The sequence below is a fragment of the Eurosta solidaginis genome, chromosome 5 (assembly GCF_040869045.1).
Source record: "Eurosta solidaginis isolate ZX-2024a chromosome 5, ASM4086904v1, whole genome shotgun sequence".
Lineage (NCBI taxonomy): Eukaryota > Metazoa > Arthropoda > Insecta > Diptera > Tephritidae > Eurosta > Eurosta solidaginis.
In genome coordinates, this window is record NC_090323.1 from 228631202 (window position 1) to 228649649 (window position 18448).

Sequence of the window (18448 nt, forward strand, 5' to 3'; positions counted from 1 at the left end):
TAAGTATTGTTTTCAATAAAACCGTTTAACTTAAAATTTTTTTTTATTATTTTATTTTCAAGTTTTTAGTCTTTATTTAATTGTCCATTATTTCTTATTCTATTTAGTTCATTTAGTGACTCATTATTACAAGGACTCTTTCCGGACAATTTGTTACATCTAAGTCCTTAATACATAATCCTTCCAAAGACTTTACTCGACTCGGCGCCACGTATACTTGTCCCTCCTCCAACTCCAAAATATTTTGATGTCACTTCTACCGGACTGTATGTAATATTTGTTCCAAATATGAGCCAAATCGGACATCAAATAACTAATAGCTCACGCTGGTAATATGTGGAAGACGGACAATGCAAAGTTGGCCTCTTACATATATACCAGCGTATACATTTATATGTGTGTGTAAAGCATTTACTTACACGAACAGCGAAAAGCTGGCTCTAGTATTTGTTGTTGGATAGCAATGTAATAACATATTAGGCGAACAGCGAAAATCTGGTCACTAATATTTTTGATTATATTACATGACACGAACAGCATAAACCTGGTCTGTCATTACTACGTATATTATTAATGAAATTCTGACATCATAGGTCGCTTTCTATTCTCGTATGTATTATGTCTTCCAAATATGAGCCAAATCGGACCACAAGTACGATTTTTGTGAATATCTAGATCCTTGCGCCACATAGCGGCGAATTTTTTTCTTATTATTGCATTATCATCGGGTTCTGAACTATATTCCAAGTTTCATGCTTGCATCTTATCGGGAAGTTACTTAAATTTCAATTACAAAGTTCTTTCTGTGGGAGCCTGCGATTTAGAGGTACTATGACATTTTTTTTAATTCAGGAGAGTCTTTAGTTGTGTAGAGGGTAATTTTCAGACCCCTGGGTGACTAGGGTCTCGAGATATAGGCCAAAACGTGGGCCAGTGAATGCCTAGACAGTGTTTATACAATATGGATATCAAATAAAAGCTGTTGATGAGTGCTTTAGTACAGAGTAATATATTATCCAGAGACGGACTGCGACTGGGATTAGGACTAGGACTGGGACTGAGACTCGGAGTGGGACTGGAATAAAATACATACCACCCTCTGGGACAGGCAATAAGGGATGAAGAAGAATGAGAAGAAATTGAGAGAAGAGAAAAGAGAGAAGGAGATTGAGAAAGAGATAGAATGAAACGAATATGATAGATGAAGCGAAAAAGACCGAGGGAGGAGTGAATAAAAGGATTAGGAAAAAGTGAAGAGGGGGGAGGGCAGAGTCAGACGGAAAAAGCTTATTAAAATGTATGCAGATAGGCCAAATTTAGGGCAGGACAACGTCTGCCGGGTCTTCTAGTATGTATATAAAAAGGGGGCGTGGTTATCATCCGACTTCGTTCATTTTAAATGCCAATCTATTCTGGGTCCAGATAAGCTCGTGTACCAAATTTGGTGAAGATATCTCAATATTTACTCAAGTTATCGTGTTAACGGGAAGACGGACGGACGGACATGGCTCAATCAAATTTTTTTTCGATACTGATGATTTTGATATATGGAAGTCTATAGCTATCTTGATTCCTTTATACCTGTACAACCAACCGTTATCCAATCAAAGTTATAATACCCTGTGTACAAGTACAGCTGGGTATAAAATGTTTGAAAAGTGGGAAACACAATTTCACTTGCAAAGTGTGAAAGCACCCTTAGCCAAAGCAAATGTTGAATTCTTCGTCTTATGCTTTGCTTGCAACAAAAGTTTAAGGTTGGCTACTTTTTCCTATCAGATGGTGCCTGTGTCGCTAAATCTGCCGTTCTCCATATAAATACATGCAATCTACCATGCAATCTACTCATCATGCATAAGATTGCGCTAAAGGCATCTGTATGAAAAACTGCTTATGTGACGGGGCTTATAAGGGGTTATTCCTTATGACTTGTTGTATAAATGGATGGCACTAATAGTTGGATATTTTTCTGCCTAATTTATACGGTTTTAGATATTTTTAGAAGCGATGGAGTTTTAGTGTTAGCAAATGTTGGAATTCGGGGGAAGGTTTGAACTAGGCTTGAATAATTTGCTGCATAAAAAATTGTGCTTACCTTATAACGAGCAATTCTTGTATATTTGTATAGCCGAACGATCTCGGGGACGGCTCAACCGATTTGAATGAAATTTGGCAGAGATAATGTATCGCCTTCTAAGACTTTCTACCTTGGTGTTGCCACTCAGAATGTTTCACAAGGTTGCCACCTATTCGAAAAAAAAGTGCATGAGATATGCCGATATGGGTATTAAACGAAAGATATTTCACTCCGCATTGCAATAGGGACATTTTTGATCAGGGTTGCCATTTAGGGTTGCTACCTATTCGAAAAAAAAAATGCATTACAATAGGGAAATTTTTTAGTAGGGTTGCCATTTAGGGTTGCCACCTATTCGAAATAAAAAAAATGTAATGGGTATGCCGATATGGGTATCAAACGAAAGGTATATCACTCCACATTACAATGAGCAGGGCTGCTATTTAGGGTTGCCACCTATTCGAAATTAAAAAAAATTCATGAGATATGCCGATATGGGTATCAAACGAAAGGTATTTCACTCCGCATTACAATAGGGACCTTTTTGAGTAGGGTTGCCATTTAGGGTTGGGGTAGTTAGACGAAATAGTACTCTACTTACTCATATTCTATTAAAGCTTTAAAGGGAAACATTAAAGTTGAAAATCTTCGTAAAAAAATCTTACACATGATTCGACTTTATTTTCATAATTTCATACACGCTAATAAAATTGAAATGCAATACCAAGGCACCGTGGCAAATTCTAGCAAAATATATTTAAATGCATATTTTTAGCAAATATGAAATGAATAATTGCAATTTCTCAGAGATTACTATTAGAAAGATTTCTCACCATAGCAAAAAGATATCTCACCATGGTAATTGGCTACCGTTGAACACTAGAGGCATATGTTCACTTTGAAACGACATCTAACCATTTAACTACTTACCAACAGATGGCGCTTAGGGAAGTAGGTTGACATTTAATTAAACTGATAGTTGCCATTCGTGAAATTTACAAGTTTTTGTAAAGTGAGACTTTCATAGTGTATAACTAAAAAAATGTTTGAAATTAATAATTCGGCGCATGAAGATACTCGAAAAACGTTGCCAGCACAACGAAACGTTGCCGAGCAAAGCCCGGTCGCCCAGGTACTATAGTATTATATTTTCAACTATTTAAAAAGTGTTTTGATTATTTTTTTTGTTTTGAATATCAAGTGAGTTCAAAGCTTTTTGTTGTAATGAAATTAAAATTTTAGAGAGACCTTTTTATTCATTTTAGTATTCATTTACAGTTTTTTTGGTCGTTGCTGATTGCTGTTAAAATGATCCGTCATTTGTCAAGGTTACCCCAAACATATTTCTTACCAATTCCATATGCTCTTGTGCAATAAAACTAGCTATTAATGTAGTAAGGGGCTCATTAGCACGCGCTATTTGCTGTTTCATAATCAATCTTAAATCTTCTCGCGCTGTTCCCTTTTCTGTGCCACGCGATCCCACCCTGCAAACGCTTGAGCTGGCTTGGATTGGTGACGACGATATGTCGAAAGTAAAATCTTCATTGTGTGTATGCCAAATATGCATGAATTCCTCAATAAAATCGATTGATATAATGTACGTAGTGAATGGACGATAAACAAAGGCACATCGTGATGTTATAAGTGCAAATATTTGCTCTGCCATTAGTGTATCCCGTGGATATTCAAATTGTAGTAAAACCAGCAAATCTCCCAGTATTTGATCAGAACAATTCGGTTCATAAAGCTTTCGCTGGAAAAAAAAAATACATTTGTATCAATATACTATACTTATACTATGTACAAACACACACCAAATTGACAATTGATACCATCTGGGCAATTTATTACGCAATTTATCATATTGTGACGAATATTAGCAACACTAAGGGATACTATCATCTCTAAGCCAATACTAAGCAGTGACTTGTATGCACATCAACAACTCAATCATTATGTCTATACATATGTCCATACAAGCAGCGGAGAGCAACGCACAAACACATGCATATATCTGAGTTACTCCCACAAGTAGGCAATCATCTGTGGAAGTATCACTCACATATACACGCGCATATGAGAAGCTATAACGTGCATCTGTAGTTATAGCTGGTAATTTTATAGCTGGTAAACAAGTAGCAAATTCTAGAAGTAGAAACGCCTAGAAATATGTCAACGAGGAAGCCAAAGAGTATAAAACCAGCACCAGCTGAGGCACGACGAATCAGTTTGATTTAAGCACGCTATATGTCGAGAAGTAGAAGTGTTATTGTGAAAGTAGTTTAATAAAGACCATTTTGTATTATTGAACATTGGAGTTATTTATTCAACAGTTTACTGCTTCGAACGTTAGCAGAAGGTTGCAAATAAGCGGAATTGCACTAAATTTGTTACAATATAATAAATTGTAATGATAAGTTGCCAATTTAAAAAAAAAAAATTACGTAATAAATTTGTTTCAAACTGCAAATGCAACCTTCTAAGGTGTGTTTATTGAGTAGATTTAAACGTCAGTTACGCATGGCTCAACTATATGGTTGGCTCATCTCATCAGCTGATTTTATTTTTTTCATTTCACTGGCGTAGGGATTGTCAAAAAAGATGACAAATTCAAAATTAAACCAAAGCATTGAACACATTTTCTTACAACACACAAAAATTGCAAACTTTTATGTTTTCATTCCATTCCATTCGCCTAATACCAACACGCACATGTTGTTGTTGTAGCACATTTTGACAGACTGAACAAAGGTATGTTGTTGCTGCAGAGATGAGCCAACCAGCTATCAAATTACTATTGTGTAAGCTAAATTGAGTTGTATGAACACCACTCAATTTAAATCGAAATTGCCTCAAATAAATTTTCTGTTTGAACATAGTATTAGTAAAATACTTAGCAAAACAATTTAAATTAAGCAAAAGAGAAACTTCATAAAAACAATTCTTGTGGCAACATTTTCTCTATAAGGCTCATTGTGAATTCATACAAGTGAAAAATCTTTCTCTTCCTCCATTGCCATACCCACCTGTCAAATATTTGCTGACAGGGAGAACGGCTGTCGCGAATGGCCAGAGAATGGAAGAAAGGTTTGTTTTTTGTTCGCGGTTAATAAATTAATGTGTCATGAATTGCCCATTCATGTTTCAAACTAATTTTCTTTTACATGAGTCTACAGAAAATGAGACTACAAATTAATATTTATTTTCAAAATCTACTTCATAGAGAAAATATGAGCCGCAAGCTAAGCAGACATTTTAAAATATGTGAGTAACGGAAGTCGTCTACAAAAATGTTTGAAAAAAAAAATTTGAGCAAAAGATTTAAGCAATCGAACAGCGATTCAACAGGTGATCCAGGCTGTTTACTATTGTGAACGTTTTTTCTAACATTCGCCACTTGTATGCATTCACAATGATAAGGCTTAAGCAATTTTTCTGTTTATATGGAAAATTTTTAAATGACCAAAATTTAATGAGGTTCAAAACTGTATAATCGGTATTTTGATCTGAAAGGCTTGAAAATGTTTCAAACATGTTTCGAGATGTTTTTAAATTTTTAAAAAATGTGTTCAGAAAGATTTATATTATTCTGAGCTAAGATATTTATGAGAAAATAATGCAAGTGAAGTTAAACAAGTTTCGCGCAAGGTCGGAAATTTGAAAACAGGGCCGGTATCGTGTTATACGATCACGTATCGAAAACAATTTTTAACTCAAACGATAAATATGAAGCTGTAAATGTTTTCTCGTAAAAATGATAAAATATTATGAATTCTATAAGTACTTGTAGCCACTATTTCACGTATTACTTCAATCCAATCACCATTTCAGTGCTATTGCGATTTAAAAAATTTAACTTGATCACGGATCGTATAACACGATACGGGCCCAGGTGGTATATCGTACGTTTTATTGTTAACAGATGTAATTCAAAATTAAATTTTTTTTGGGGAAAACACAAACTTTTGTTTTTTCATAGAGTTCCATTATAAAAATGAGATCCAAAGGCACATACATATGTATGTATGTCCCCTATTTTGGTCTATCTGAGTATTCTCTAAATGTCAGCATGATCTAGTCAGTTGGTTATATCAGTGTGTCATAAAATCTAAATAAAAAGATGATACAAAAATTTTAAGGTCTTCCTTTATATAAATGGACCAAAAAATAGCAGGAATTTTTCCTTTAATACAGACATAGTCTTGTTGAATTTTGACTAAAAAACTTTAACAATAGCTCTTGTAAAAGAATTGTGGGATTTAAAATTATAAAGGTAGAGTGCGTGTTTAAATTTTAAATAATCAATTAGTTAATTCCACGTACATGGTTTGCCTTAAATGGAAAGATTGCGCTCCACCTTTATAGTTTTAAATCCCAAAAATCTTTAACAAGAGTTATTGTTAAAGTTTTTTAGTCAAAATTCAACAAGACTACGTCTGTATTAAAAGAAAAATTGCCTTCTATTTTTTGGTCCATTTATATAAAGGTATTCCTTAAAAATTTTTTATCATCTTTTTATTTTAAATTTTTTGGTACTGTCTACAAAAAGGCAATTGCAACTTTGATTAGTAATTTAAGTAATTCCTAAGTTAAAATTCTTATCTTTATTTATTTGTTCAAAATAGCAAGATTTAAGAGAATGAGTGGAATTTTCGCTGAGAACACTGGCGAAAACAACAGAATTCCACCTCGCATCATAACAAGAGAATTCCACCTCGTTTGTCAGCTACTTAATTTGCACAGCTGAAAATCGTGGTGAAATTCGCATACGCCTGAACGTCTAAAAGAATCGTGGTGAAAGTCGCTTATGCCTAAAAGGACGTGCATTGAGTTGGGCCTTCAACGAGGTGGAATTCTACAACGCCTGCAACACTCAGGAGACTAGCCATGAAGGTATGGCCTAATCTTCTAAATAGTTCGACTTGTGCGTTATGTAGCTCGAATTTTTTGATCAAAAATTGCACTGTCACCGAGTTTAAAACTATATTTCAGGTTTCAAAGTCTAGATATCCAGGAAGTTAGTTAAAAATCGATTGCAAGATTCCCAATTTAAAACTAGTTTTTTCAATATCTCGATCCGCGTGCCACCTAGCGATTTTTTTTGATCAAATGTTGCATTGTCACCGGGTTCTGACCCACGGCCCAAGCTTCAAGTCTCTAGCTCACCGGGAAGTTACTTAAAAATCGATCGCAAGATTCCTTGCGGTTTTTCGGGGTTTTTCGTTTATCTCGATTCGTCTGCCACCTGGCGGCATTTTGTTTTCCACGAATTGTAGTGCCATCGACTCGCAAACTATGTGCTAAGTATAAAGTCTCTGGGTCACCGAGAAGTTAGTTAAAAGTCGATCGCAAAATTTCCATTTTAAAATAAATTTTCTGTATATTTCGATCCGTGCGCCACCTAGCGGATTTTTCCACTTGGATTGTAATGCCCCCAGATCTGAACTGTGTTCTAAGTATCAAGTGTCTAGCTCAACGGAAAGTTACCGAAAAAGACTTCCGTGGGTCAAAAATTCCTATGGAAATGAGGGGACAAACATGAAAGGGACTTAATATAAAGGTAGTAAAAAGTATTTTAAGTTCAATCAGTTTACATTATATAACATGCGATATGGTTTATATATATATAATTTTATTTTCTACTTACACTTAATGTATTCACAATAGCTTTAGTGCAGTACTGTACCAATGCCTTTTGCGTGAGTGGTATAAAAATCATATGTCGGGGCACCTTCAGCGTTAGATGTTCTAAAATATTTCCTTGTGTTGCTGGCAAATCGGCAATGATTTTTACAATGCATTCAAAACCTTGCAGCTGTAATAAATATATTACACATGATATTATGCAAAGGATAGAAATACTTTGAGGAAATTATATGAGGCTATCAGCGAAATTTATTATATAAAGTATAAGTATTATGCTGCTAGTAAATAAATATACAACAACAAAGTAAGCAACCACACATATGTGCATGTAAACATCATGCAAACATAGATGCAAACAGCGAAGAGATTTTTTCACATACACACATGTAGTCATCACCTAAGAGGAGAAGTTATTACTCACATACAACACGCATATAACTAGAAGACAAAAGCGAATATCAGAAAAAAGAGAAATAAATAAGAAGCTGTTCGAGAAGGCTGTTCGCGAAAGGCCTAGACCCTAGAAGAAATAGGCGAACGGGACAACTGAGAGTATGAAAGCAGCGCAAGCTGACGCATAACAAATCAGTTTGCTTTTAACTCGCTATAAGTGAAGTACGCGAGTATTCAGCCCAATTGTAAACAAAAACAAGTAAAGGTGTCCAAGTTCGGGTGTAACCGAACATTATATACTCAGCGTGAGCTTCAATTGTACTTTTCATTTCAGATAAATTACTTTTCTACATAACACGTGGCACCGCCCATTTAAAAAAATATCTCCCCATTTCCTCTTACAATAAAACTTGATAAGTGATATATCATTGATTCAAAACTATTTTTTGCTACGTTATAGCTTATTATTCTAGTCTACGACCATTTTAAACTTGTTTCATATCTAAGTTGCCTTGGTCTTTAACTGATCCTGTCCATTTTTTTTAGAAATATTTCCTGCTACGTTAATTTTTCTTCGAGTTATGGCTCCCGAAACATAGAAAACTGCTTAGTCATAAAAGGGGCGGTGCCACGCCCATTTTTTAAAATTTGAAGTTTTTCCTATTAATTGTTATAAATACACTTGGGAAATGAAACACCATTGATATAAAGGTCTTTTTTGCAAAGATATAGCTTATTTTATTCGTCCACGACCATTCTAAAAATTGTTTATATAAAAGTGGGCGTGGTACTTAACCGATTTCGTTAATTTTTCTTCAAAGCATTCCTTATTTTGCCGAATTTTGTTACGATAGGTTTAACGATTTTTGAGTTATGACTAATAATGTTTGTAAAATTGATTTTATCACAAGTGGGCGGTGCCACCCCCCTTTTAAATTTTTTTTTTAAATTTTTATCAAGAGTTTCAATATCAGTCCACGAGTCAAATTTCAACATTCTAGGTGTATTATTCACTAAATAATCAGGTTTTTTGTGTTTTCCAAAATGTTATATATATAAAAAGTGGGCGTGTTTATCATCCGATTTCGCTCATTTTCAATACCAATCTATTCTAGCTCATGTACCAAATTTGGTGAATATATCTCAATATTTACTCAAGTTATCGTGTTAACGGACGGGCGGACATGGCTCAATCAAATTTTTTTTCGATACTGATGATTTTGATATATGGAAGTCTATAGCTATCTCGATTCCTTTATACTTGTACAACCAACGGTTATCCAATCAAAGTTAGTATAAGTGCAAAGCACGCTGAGTATAATTAATTGCGAGTTTTTTCCCTTCTTCCATTTCCCGTATTCTAAATAAAAATTCCTTGTGAGTTTTTTCCCTTCTCCCTTTCCTCTTATTCTGAACAATGTTCGAAAAAGCGGAAACCGATTATGGGAGAAAAGTAGGTGTTATGAATGTGAGTGGGAGGGAGATTCCTCTGCCATTTCTTAGGAGTTTTTTTCACTTCTTAAATTAAAGGGAATGCATCAAAATAGTTAAAGTAAATTGGTTCCTTTACGAAAGAACACTTATTTGTCCAAACTTTTGCTAAAATATGTACATTCTACAACAATATTCTTTAAGTCGAAAAGTATGTTATAAGAAACGGGAGAGCTCCTGGTATATTTGATGCAGCCATCGAGAAATTGTGCAAGGATTTTTTAAGAAGTTTTAAATAGATTTTGGCATATGACGAAAGACGAATTCAACTCGACTTGGCCGCCAGAAAATTGCATAGCTGAATGGAAGCAGGCAACTCCAGCGGATTTGTGTTATCCCGCCGTCTTCTTCTTCTTACGCTCCTCTGTTGATGTTGCTGTGTGGACCAATTCATTACTCATTTCAGTGAATACCACATGAAATGCAATACTGTGCATTGTTTATATTTTATTTCTTAATTTCCAACAAATTCGCAACAATAACTAAACTTTTCTATTTTTTAAACAAAATAAGAAATACGCAACGAAATTTCAATTGAGAAAACAGCTGACTTCGAAAATTCGAAATTCCTATTCCCCAATTATTGTTCTCACTAGGAGAAAAGAATTGGAGGAATTTTTCCGCGGGAATAAAAAAATCTGCGAGAACAAAATTCCGAGGGAATATTTAGAATATTGTAATTGTAAAGTACTGCTACTACAGTAGAGTTGTAAATAAAGAACATTTTGCTATACTAAATATTACAGTTATTTATTCGACAGTTCATATATTCGAACGTTAACAGAAGCTGCAAAGTAATCAGGAATTTCCCAAAATTCGTTACAATATATAAAGACGTATATTAGGGGGTCTTTTTAATCAAATAAACGATTTATATAGTCAGAAACCAAGACTTATGTTATGAAATAACTCCGTTCTCTTGACAAATACTATGACCTTTCTGGGATCTAAGCCATATTTCTGAGTATTCAACAGAAACCAGTGCAGTTAGGATCATAAATGTCCCGTTGAGATACCACGAGGATCTCTCCCCCTACTCAAACCAACAGGTCGATTAAGCAAACGTCAGGAATTTCTTAGGTTCCAACTACGCCAGATCACAAAGATCGTCAAAAAAGGGAGACCCCAGAGATTTCTTCCTCTTGTGCCAAAGCACAGGACAATCGCACAGAAAACTCTTGACTGTTTATATCTCCTCTTCGTCTTTGCAGCTCCTGTAGTAATCATTATAGAGAGCACCCAACAGTTGTGCATGCCTCCCGATTGGTATTAGGCCAGTTATAAGACCAACCACCAGATATATGTCCCTCTACCAGAAGAAGCAGACTTTTCGTGCATCTCCCGTCCCATTCCAGACGCACGAGCTTAGTGTGGTAGCAGGATTCAAGATTGCACCATATCACACCCGCTTCCCTAAGGAAAACCCCTCTCAAAGTCGGCTTACAGGTAGCGAGCGACATGCTCAATCACATCCAGGACGACGAAAGCGGAACGGATGTGCTCCTCTTGCAAGTTCGTCAGCCATATCACTCGTACTTCAAATCTAAAATTACAGTCGGAGCGCAATAGTCCGACGAAGCGAATCCAGATTCTTAAGGATGGCTGCACCTTTACTCCTGGTCTAGTTCTCCACCAGTCTCAGCCTTGTTTGCATTAGATCGCATAGTGTCTGCGGAAACTTCCCGCTAACAGCGCGAGGCCATCTGCATATGCGATGCGTGGATTTCCCTTTCATATACGCATGCTGAGATGTCGATAACTTTCCCTCTAAGGACTCCCTTATTGTAGATTCCATTAATCTTTCAAATGTCTTCTGCTGGAAGGATGTCAGATAGATCGGTCTGACGTCTTTAGGGGTCACGTTAAAAGTCTTTCCAACTTTACTCATAGTAAAGGTACAAAGGCTGGCATGCCTGGGAATGTCAGGCGCCGTGAGCAGCGCACCTCAGGAAGCGCTAAATGTCATCTTTCACTTGACGCCTCTACAAGACTTCGTGCAGGGATTAGCCGCTAGAGGAGCTCTACGACTGAGAGAATGCAACATGTGGAAAACAGCTAAGCACGGACACGCGACGATTCTGGACGATATGACGAAGAGGCAATTAAACGGAATAATAACCGACCTAACATCCAAAACAGACCACACCACAGGGGTTTTGGACTTCCAGGTTCAGAACATACGATATCCTTCAAGGGAGGAATAGAAAGTAGGCCTAGACAACGGCTGGGGCATCACAATATGCACCGACGGCTCGAAAATGGAAAAGAGAACTGGAGCTGTGATGTACTCGACAAATTTACAGCTAAGCCAATCATTCCGACTTCCTGACGCATGCAGTGTATTCCAAGCCGAGGTCTATGCGCTGGGTGGCAATGAGGTTAAACGAATTTGCCGCCACCCTGTACTTACTGAGGGCACCCACAATGGACAAAAATGTCTCCGAGTGTGGGTATCACCCACGCACGCCCTCTAAACCTAACCTAAACTAACCTTTACCCATAGTAATGAACTTCCCCTCATACGGTTCACCAATATGAGTGCTCTCTGCCGAATCCGTCCATGTCCCATCAGATCATTGTAGGCATCCCGGGACACTTTTTGGAGCATCAGAGAGCACCTTTTTGAGCCTAGATCCCTCAGATACCGTCTCCATTTCGATAAAAAAAAACTTCCGGCAGGAGGTCATCTTCGGCGACCTTAGCAGTTTCTTATAATCTCTGAGAATCATTTTGTATGCATCCCATTTTTCCGCCTCCCTGTAGGCTTTGGCAAGGTTGAATGCTTTCCGTAGATTATCTAGGTCCGCGTTCCACCATGGTAGTTTCGTCTTACCCCTTGATTTCTTTCTAGGACAGGCCTTATCAAGAGCCTTCGTATACTAGTGAGTTCTGGGGAATATGAACACTAAATCTTGAGCAGGGTTGCGTGATTCTAAATCTGTTTTTGATTTAAAATCCAACTTCAAATCAAAGTTACTTTTTATTTTTTATTTTTGAGTATCTCAGGAGATATTTGTGCATTTATTCGAGAAATAGAGCTTGATTAAAATTCATTTTCAAATTGAGTATGACACATTTAAAAGTAATTAAGGCTTAAGTCTTTCACGTTCCAAAAATTAGCAGACAGGATGGTTGCTAAAGCTTGGGGTTGAGTTTTAAACTCTTGGTTCTATACCTCAATCTGCCTCCAACAGGTCACGTAGAACTCTCTTTAATGGAACAGCAACATACACCGAAAACTTCCGATTTTATACATACTCTATTGTACAAAATTATTAATTCATTATTAGATGCCATAACTCATCACATGCGCAGTAGGAGACTGTCGAAAGAAAACAAAATTTTTTTCATATACCCAGTTAAGTGTCCTCAGAGGATACCGTTTAAAAAAATAGTTTTTCTTATTTCTACGTTTACAATCTAATTCTTTGAGTTTTTTAACGTAATATGTTATTTAAAAAGTAAAGTTTTTAATTTTTTTATTTAAACTGTTGCATCTTTATATATATTTGGTTTTAAAAATTTTCAAATGCAAGGCGGCAGTTCTACAACTTATTATATTCCTCCCGGCAAACTTGATATTTGCAAAAAAAGTGTATACATATAACGCACGGTTCGGGCACACTCAGAATTACGGGTTTTATTGATATTCGATAAAATAAAGAATGTGGCTTCAGAATAACCAATGCTCCAGGAGAAACTAGGCCCTGAATGAAAGACGTGAGGGGTACCAATGGGAGCTGGGAGTAGAAGGGAGACCAGGTTACAGTAGAGAGAAAAAGGTCGCATCTCGAATTCGCATCCGAAACGTCACCAGGTGTCATGGCATGGAAGTAGAGTGCAAGCGCCTACAACAGCAAAAGTCGACGTTTTGGGATAAAGCCGATGTGTAAGGCGAGACACCCACACCAAAGTCACCCAAAATAACAAAAAGTATCTTTGACTTGGATGCTGAGTCAAATAAAAGATAAAAAGTATTTTTTGTTTGGATGCCGGATAAAATAAAAAATAACAAGTAAGGAAGTCTAAGTTCGGGTGAAACCGAACATTACATACCCAGCTGTACACTTGAAATGCTGTTGTTATTTGTTTAGTGTGCTTAAAAGTGTTGCAAGGCTGCGCAATAATACATATACATATGGTTCTATTCTATAAAGCTTTCTTCTTTGCTTATTTAATATTTTATTTTAATATTTAAAAGTTGTTTTACTAATTACAAAATATTTTCAATAAATATTTTTATACATCACAGATGAATATTAGAGAAAAGTATAAAAACATATTTCACATAAATTACAAACATAGTTATTTAAAAGTTGATAATGCTCAAGTGTATATTGTGGTTTACAACTCGGCCAACCTGACTTAAGACCGTCCCCGGTCATATATCTTAAAAACTAAATTAAGTTTTAATAAAAATATTTTAAAATTGTTTACACATTTTAAAATTCTTTATATATAAACAGTTAATTATAATTGAGATAAAAATCCGATAAAAGCTAATATTTCATAACTCATTTAATTCTTCATCAGAAACGACACCATTACTATTATTTCCAAGCCACTTTCTCATTTTATTAGCTTCAACAACGCCATCATAAGGTAATTGAGTCAACTGACAGTTTTCTACGTCTCGCACTACATATCTATCATTTCCTAAAATCTTATGTATTACGTAAGGGCCTTTAAACCTCGGTATGAGTTTTTTGTTTGTTCCCACAACCGAATCTACATTTCTTATAACTACAAAATCTCCCACTTCATATTCATTTGCCCTCACACTTTTTTTAAGAAATAGTTTAAATTATATTCCTGCTTTTTCTTAATAGCTTCAGATGCATTTAATCTAATTTGTTCCAGATCACGCGATTCATTAACATTTATTCTATTATCTAAGTAATCTGTAAACTCATCCACTATTTCACCCCTCTGTTCTACGCCGAATAAAAGTTTACTAGGAGAATTTCCCGTAGTACTGTGAACAGAATTATTAATGGCATATTCCACTTGGAGAAGTTTGTTGGACCAATCTGCATGGTTAAGTGGATGACTAAGCTTACCTAACACAGTTTTCAAAACTCTATTTACTCGCTCCACTTGCCCATTTGCTTGTGGAGAGGCGGTAGCTACTTTAGTATGTAATATGTTTCGCTTTAATAAAAAGTTTTCAAAATCCAATGGCGTAAAACATGTACTCTGTCGCCTTGGACGACTATAATAACTAAAATATTTATCTAAATCAGCAGTAACTTCTTTACTACTTGTTGAATTTGTCGGATAAAGTTAAACGAATTTTCTAAAAGCATCAATCATGACTAACAAGTGTTTCCGTTTAGATTGAATTGAAGGGAGAGAACCAAAATGATCAATATGAATTGTGTCAAATGGATCAGGTTTTTTAGGTATATTAAACAAATTTCGTTCATTTACTCGAACGGGCTCTGCATAAATAATACACTTCAGTTTTGTACAAATTTTTCAACTTTTTGTTTAATTTTTGGAAACCAATAATGTAAACAAAACGTCATCACGGTTTCTTGAACAGATTGATGCTCTATTGTTTCATGTATCAGTCTTATAATATTGTCCTCCATTTATTTTGGCACATAAAGTGCTTCTTTTCCTTCTCCTTTGTCTCTATAAATTAAACCATTTGAAAATTTAAAGTCTATTGCTTCCTCTTTTTCCATGCGTTCTTTTAAAGCTCTTATTTCATTGTCACGTTCATGGGCTAGCTGTATTTGAAACTCAGCTTCACTAATATCTATGCTGGCAACTTGACATCGACTTAACGCATCAACATGTCCCATGGATGCACCAATTCTATGTTGAATAGTATAATTAAAACTTTCAAGTTCTAATGCCCATCTTGCAATACGAGCATTCACCTGTTTCTTCCCTAAAGTCCATGCAAGTGAATTGCAATCTGTAACAATTTTAAATGGAATACCTTCAAGATATACTCTAAATCTTTTCAACGCATAAATTATTGCTTGAGTTTCAAGTTCGAAACTATGGTATCTGCTTTCAGCACTTGTAGCAGTTTTTGAAAAATAAGAAACTGGATGAAATTTACCATCATCTTGACACTGCAATAAAACTGCTCCGAACGCCAATGAACTTGCATCACAATGTAGTTCTGTTTCTTTTAAAGTTCCTGAAATGCACTAACACACTGTTCGTTAAAATCAAAGCCTACATTTTGTTTAAGCAGTTGTTGTAATGGCTTCACAATCCGAGAAAATGATGTTACAAAGCGTCGAAAAAAGAAAAAAAGTCTTATGCAAGAGGTTAACTCTTTTTGGTTTCTTGGTATAGGATAATCTTTTATTGCCTTCAAATGAGTATCTGTAGGTGAAATGCCTTTAGAAGTTACTAAATATCCTAAATATTCAATTTCGTGATAGCCAAATTTACATTTGTTAAGATTTAACTTTAGGCCTTTTTCTGAAATACGTTTTAAAACTAAATCTAATAATTCTTTATGTTCCTCAAAATTTCGCGAAGCTATTATTATATCATCCATATCATATGTATATGTAATACTCCTATATTGCTACAGAAGGCTAGGTACATTCCCAAACATCAGAGTGCCGATATATTACTGTTTACACGTTTTTGTTTTTGTATTCAATAACCGCATGTACCTAAATAAAAATTTTTTTTGTCACACTTATCACAAAAATTTTATAGGCTGTCTTGTTTTGATTTCGATTCAAAACACTTTGCGAGCATTTTCTATTAGCAATATAGGAGTATTACATATATGATCCATATATATAATTAGTTGTTTTGAATCAATGAAGTCTCTAAAAATCGTATTTATAAATCTTTGGAATACAGCAGGTGCATTTTTTAATCCAAATGGCATTCTTAAATACTCATATTGCCCATTCGGCGTTACAAAAGCAGTATATTGAACAGATTCTGGAGACATCTTGACTTGATGAAATCCACTTTTTAAGTCTAATACTGTAAATATATTTTTCCCTTCTAAATATTCAATACAGTCGTCTATTAAAGGTAGCGGGTATTATCCCTTACTGTTAATTTATTTAAACCTCTGTAATCTATACACATTCGCATTTTACCTTTTCTTTTAACTAAAACTATTGCAGAAGCATATGGGGAGTTACTAGGTCTAATGATCCCTTCCTTCATCAGCTCATCAATAGTAGTTTGTACCTCAGTTTTTTTCTAAATAAGATAAGCGTCGCGGGGTGCAATAAAACGGGGTTTCGGTCGTCAAATGAATTTTCATTTCATAATCGAGTGGACGAACAGTTATATCCTTTGGTTTAAGGTAGGATTTTGTTATTATATCATGCAAAATTAATTTCTTAGTTTTATATAATTTAAGGTTTATATCTGGTTCTGGCAAATCGGAAAAATATCAATGCAAAATTATCATTAGTATCTGCACTTTTATTATGACATCCATTTACTAGAGATAAAGTAGGCTTCGGACTATCATTGATTGATCTTAAAAGATCGTATCTACTGACATTATGTGCTAAATTTTTTTCATTTACAATACCACAAATTTTCCTTATTTGTATTAATTTTTCCTTGGAATATTTTAGTTTAAAATTTTTTAAACAAATATTAAATTTAGACAGGAAATCTCCGCCCAAAATTACTAGCATGAGCAAAAATTCATCCGATAGTATGAAAAACTTAATTGTTTTTATTTCATTTTTAAAATTTACTAAACAATCTAACTCATTTTTAATTGATAATTTATTTCCTCCAACACCAATAAAATTTTAATTGAATGGACGTCTGCTTGCTCTTGTCAGCTCAACTGGAACATCAGATTCACGAATCAAACCGGACTACCGGTGTCAAAGAAAGAAATATACTTGTTAAAAACTGTTTTTTCATTATTATGGAACTTAATACATACTTCATTAAAAGCGTCTACTACTTCATAACGGTCTACATCTTCGAAATCGTTAATTGCAGCTATTTGTTGCTTAACTAGCTTGTGTAAAATTTTCTTGGGATTTGGACATGAACGATACTCATGATCCATTTCCCAGCATCGGAAACAAGATACTTTTGATCTCATAGGGTATGGACAGTTAGGCTTTATATGTCCTGTTTAAAACCGATATTTGTATGCACTTTATTTTCAAATTTGCTTTCCTTGAACGGTAGCTTAGTAATTTTTTCGCTTTCACGGCTCAAATATTTCCTTTCATACCGGGACACCAACATCTTAACTCATTGATTGTTCGAGCACTTAAAAGAAGGGTTATATTGGAAACATTATTCTCCAATCCATCAATAATAAATTCAATCACTTCTGATTCAGTGATATCAGAACGTCTTGCAATTGATTGCATGCACAGAATATAGCAATGAAGAGATTCATTCTTCTTCTGCCAACGTCGTTGACGCAACATCTTATATACATCTTGACGGCTAACACTTTTGTCAAATTCATTTATAAGGTGTTCACGAAGCTGTGTATAAGTTGTTGCAGATATTGTAGAAAGAAATACCCTTGCTGTGTCAGTAAGAGAACGACGTAAAGTCAACAATCGAAAGTGGTCATCAGCGTTTATCGTATTCATTATTTCTTCAAAATCTTTAAAAAAAATCCAACAGGATATGTAATATCATCGCCACTGTATTTTGTAAGGGCATGTTCGATATCACAAAAACTATTTTTATTATTAGCAGGCATTACTATGGCTTCTTCTAATTCACCCAATCAAAGTGGCAATTTCAATTTGTTTTTTAAATAAGATATTTCTTCGTCTACAGAACGAACGTTAGTATTAATAGCACTGCCTGTTTTCATGCTATTATCAACACAGTGACTTAATTGTA

The 18448-nt window shown here is 35.0% G+C and overlaps 1 protein-coding gene across 1 annotated transcript in view; it reads right to left on the bottom strand.

The window, feature by feature from the left end:
- Positions 1 to 3095: 3095 nt before the first annotated feature.
- Positions 3096 to 18448, bottom strand: part of IntS10 (integrator complex subunit 10) — a 59809-nt gene continuing 44456 nt past the window's right edge. The window contains exons 7-8 of the mRNA XM_067788735.1: positions 7728 to 7895; positions 3096 to 3833 (exon numbers count right to left, since the gene is read on the bottom strand). Of these exons, the coding sequence (XP_067644836.1) occupies positions 3381 to 3833; positions 7728 to 7895 (621 nt within the window). The 3' untranslated portion in view covers positions 3096 to 3380. The remainder of the gene's footprint in view (positions 3834 to 7727; positions 7896 to 18448) is intronic.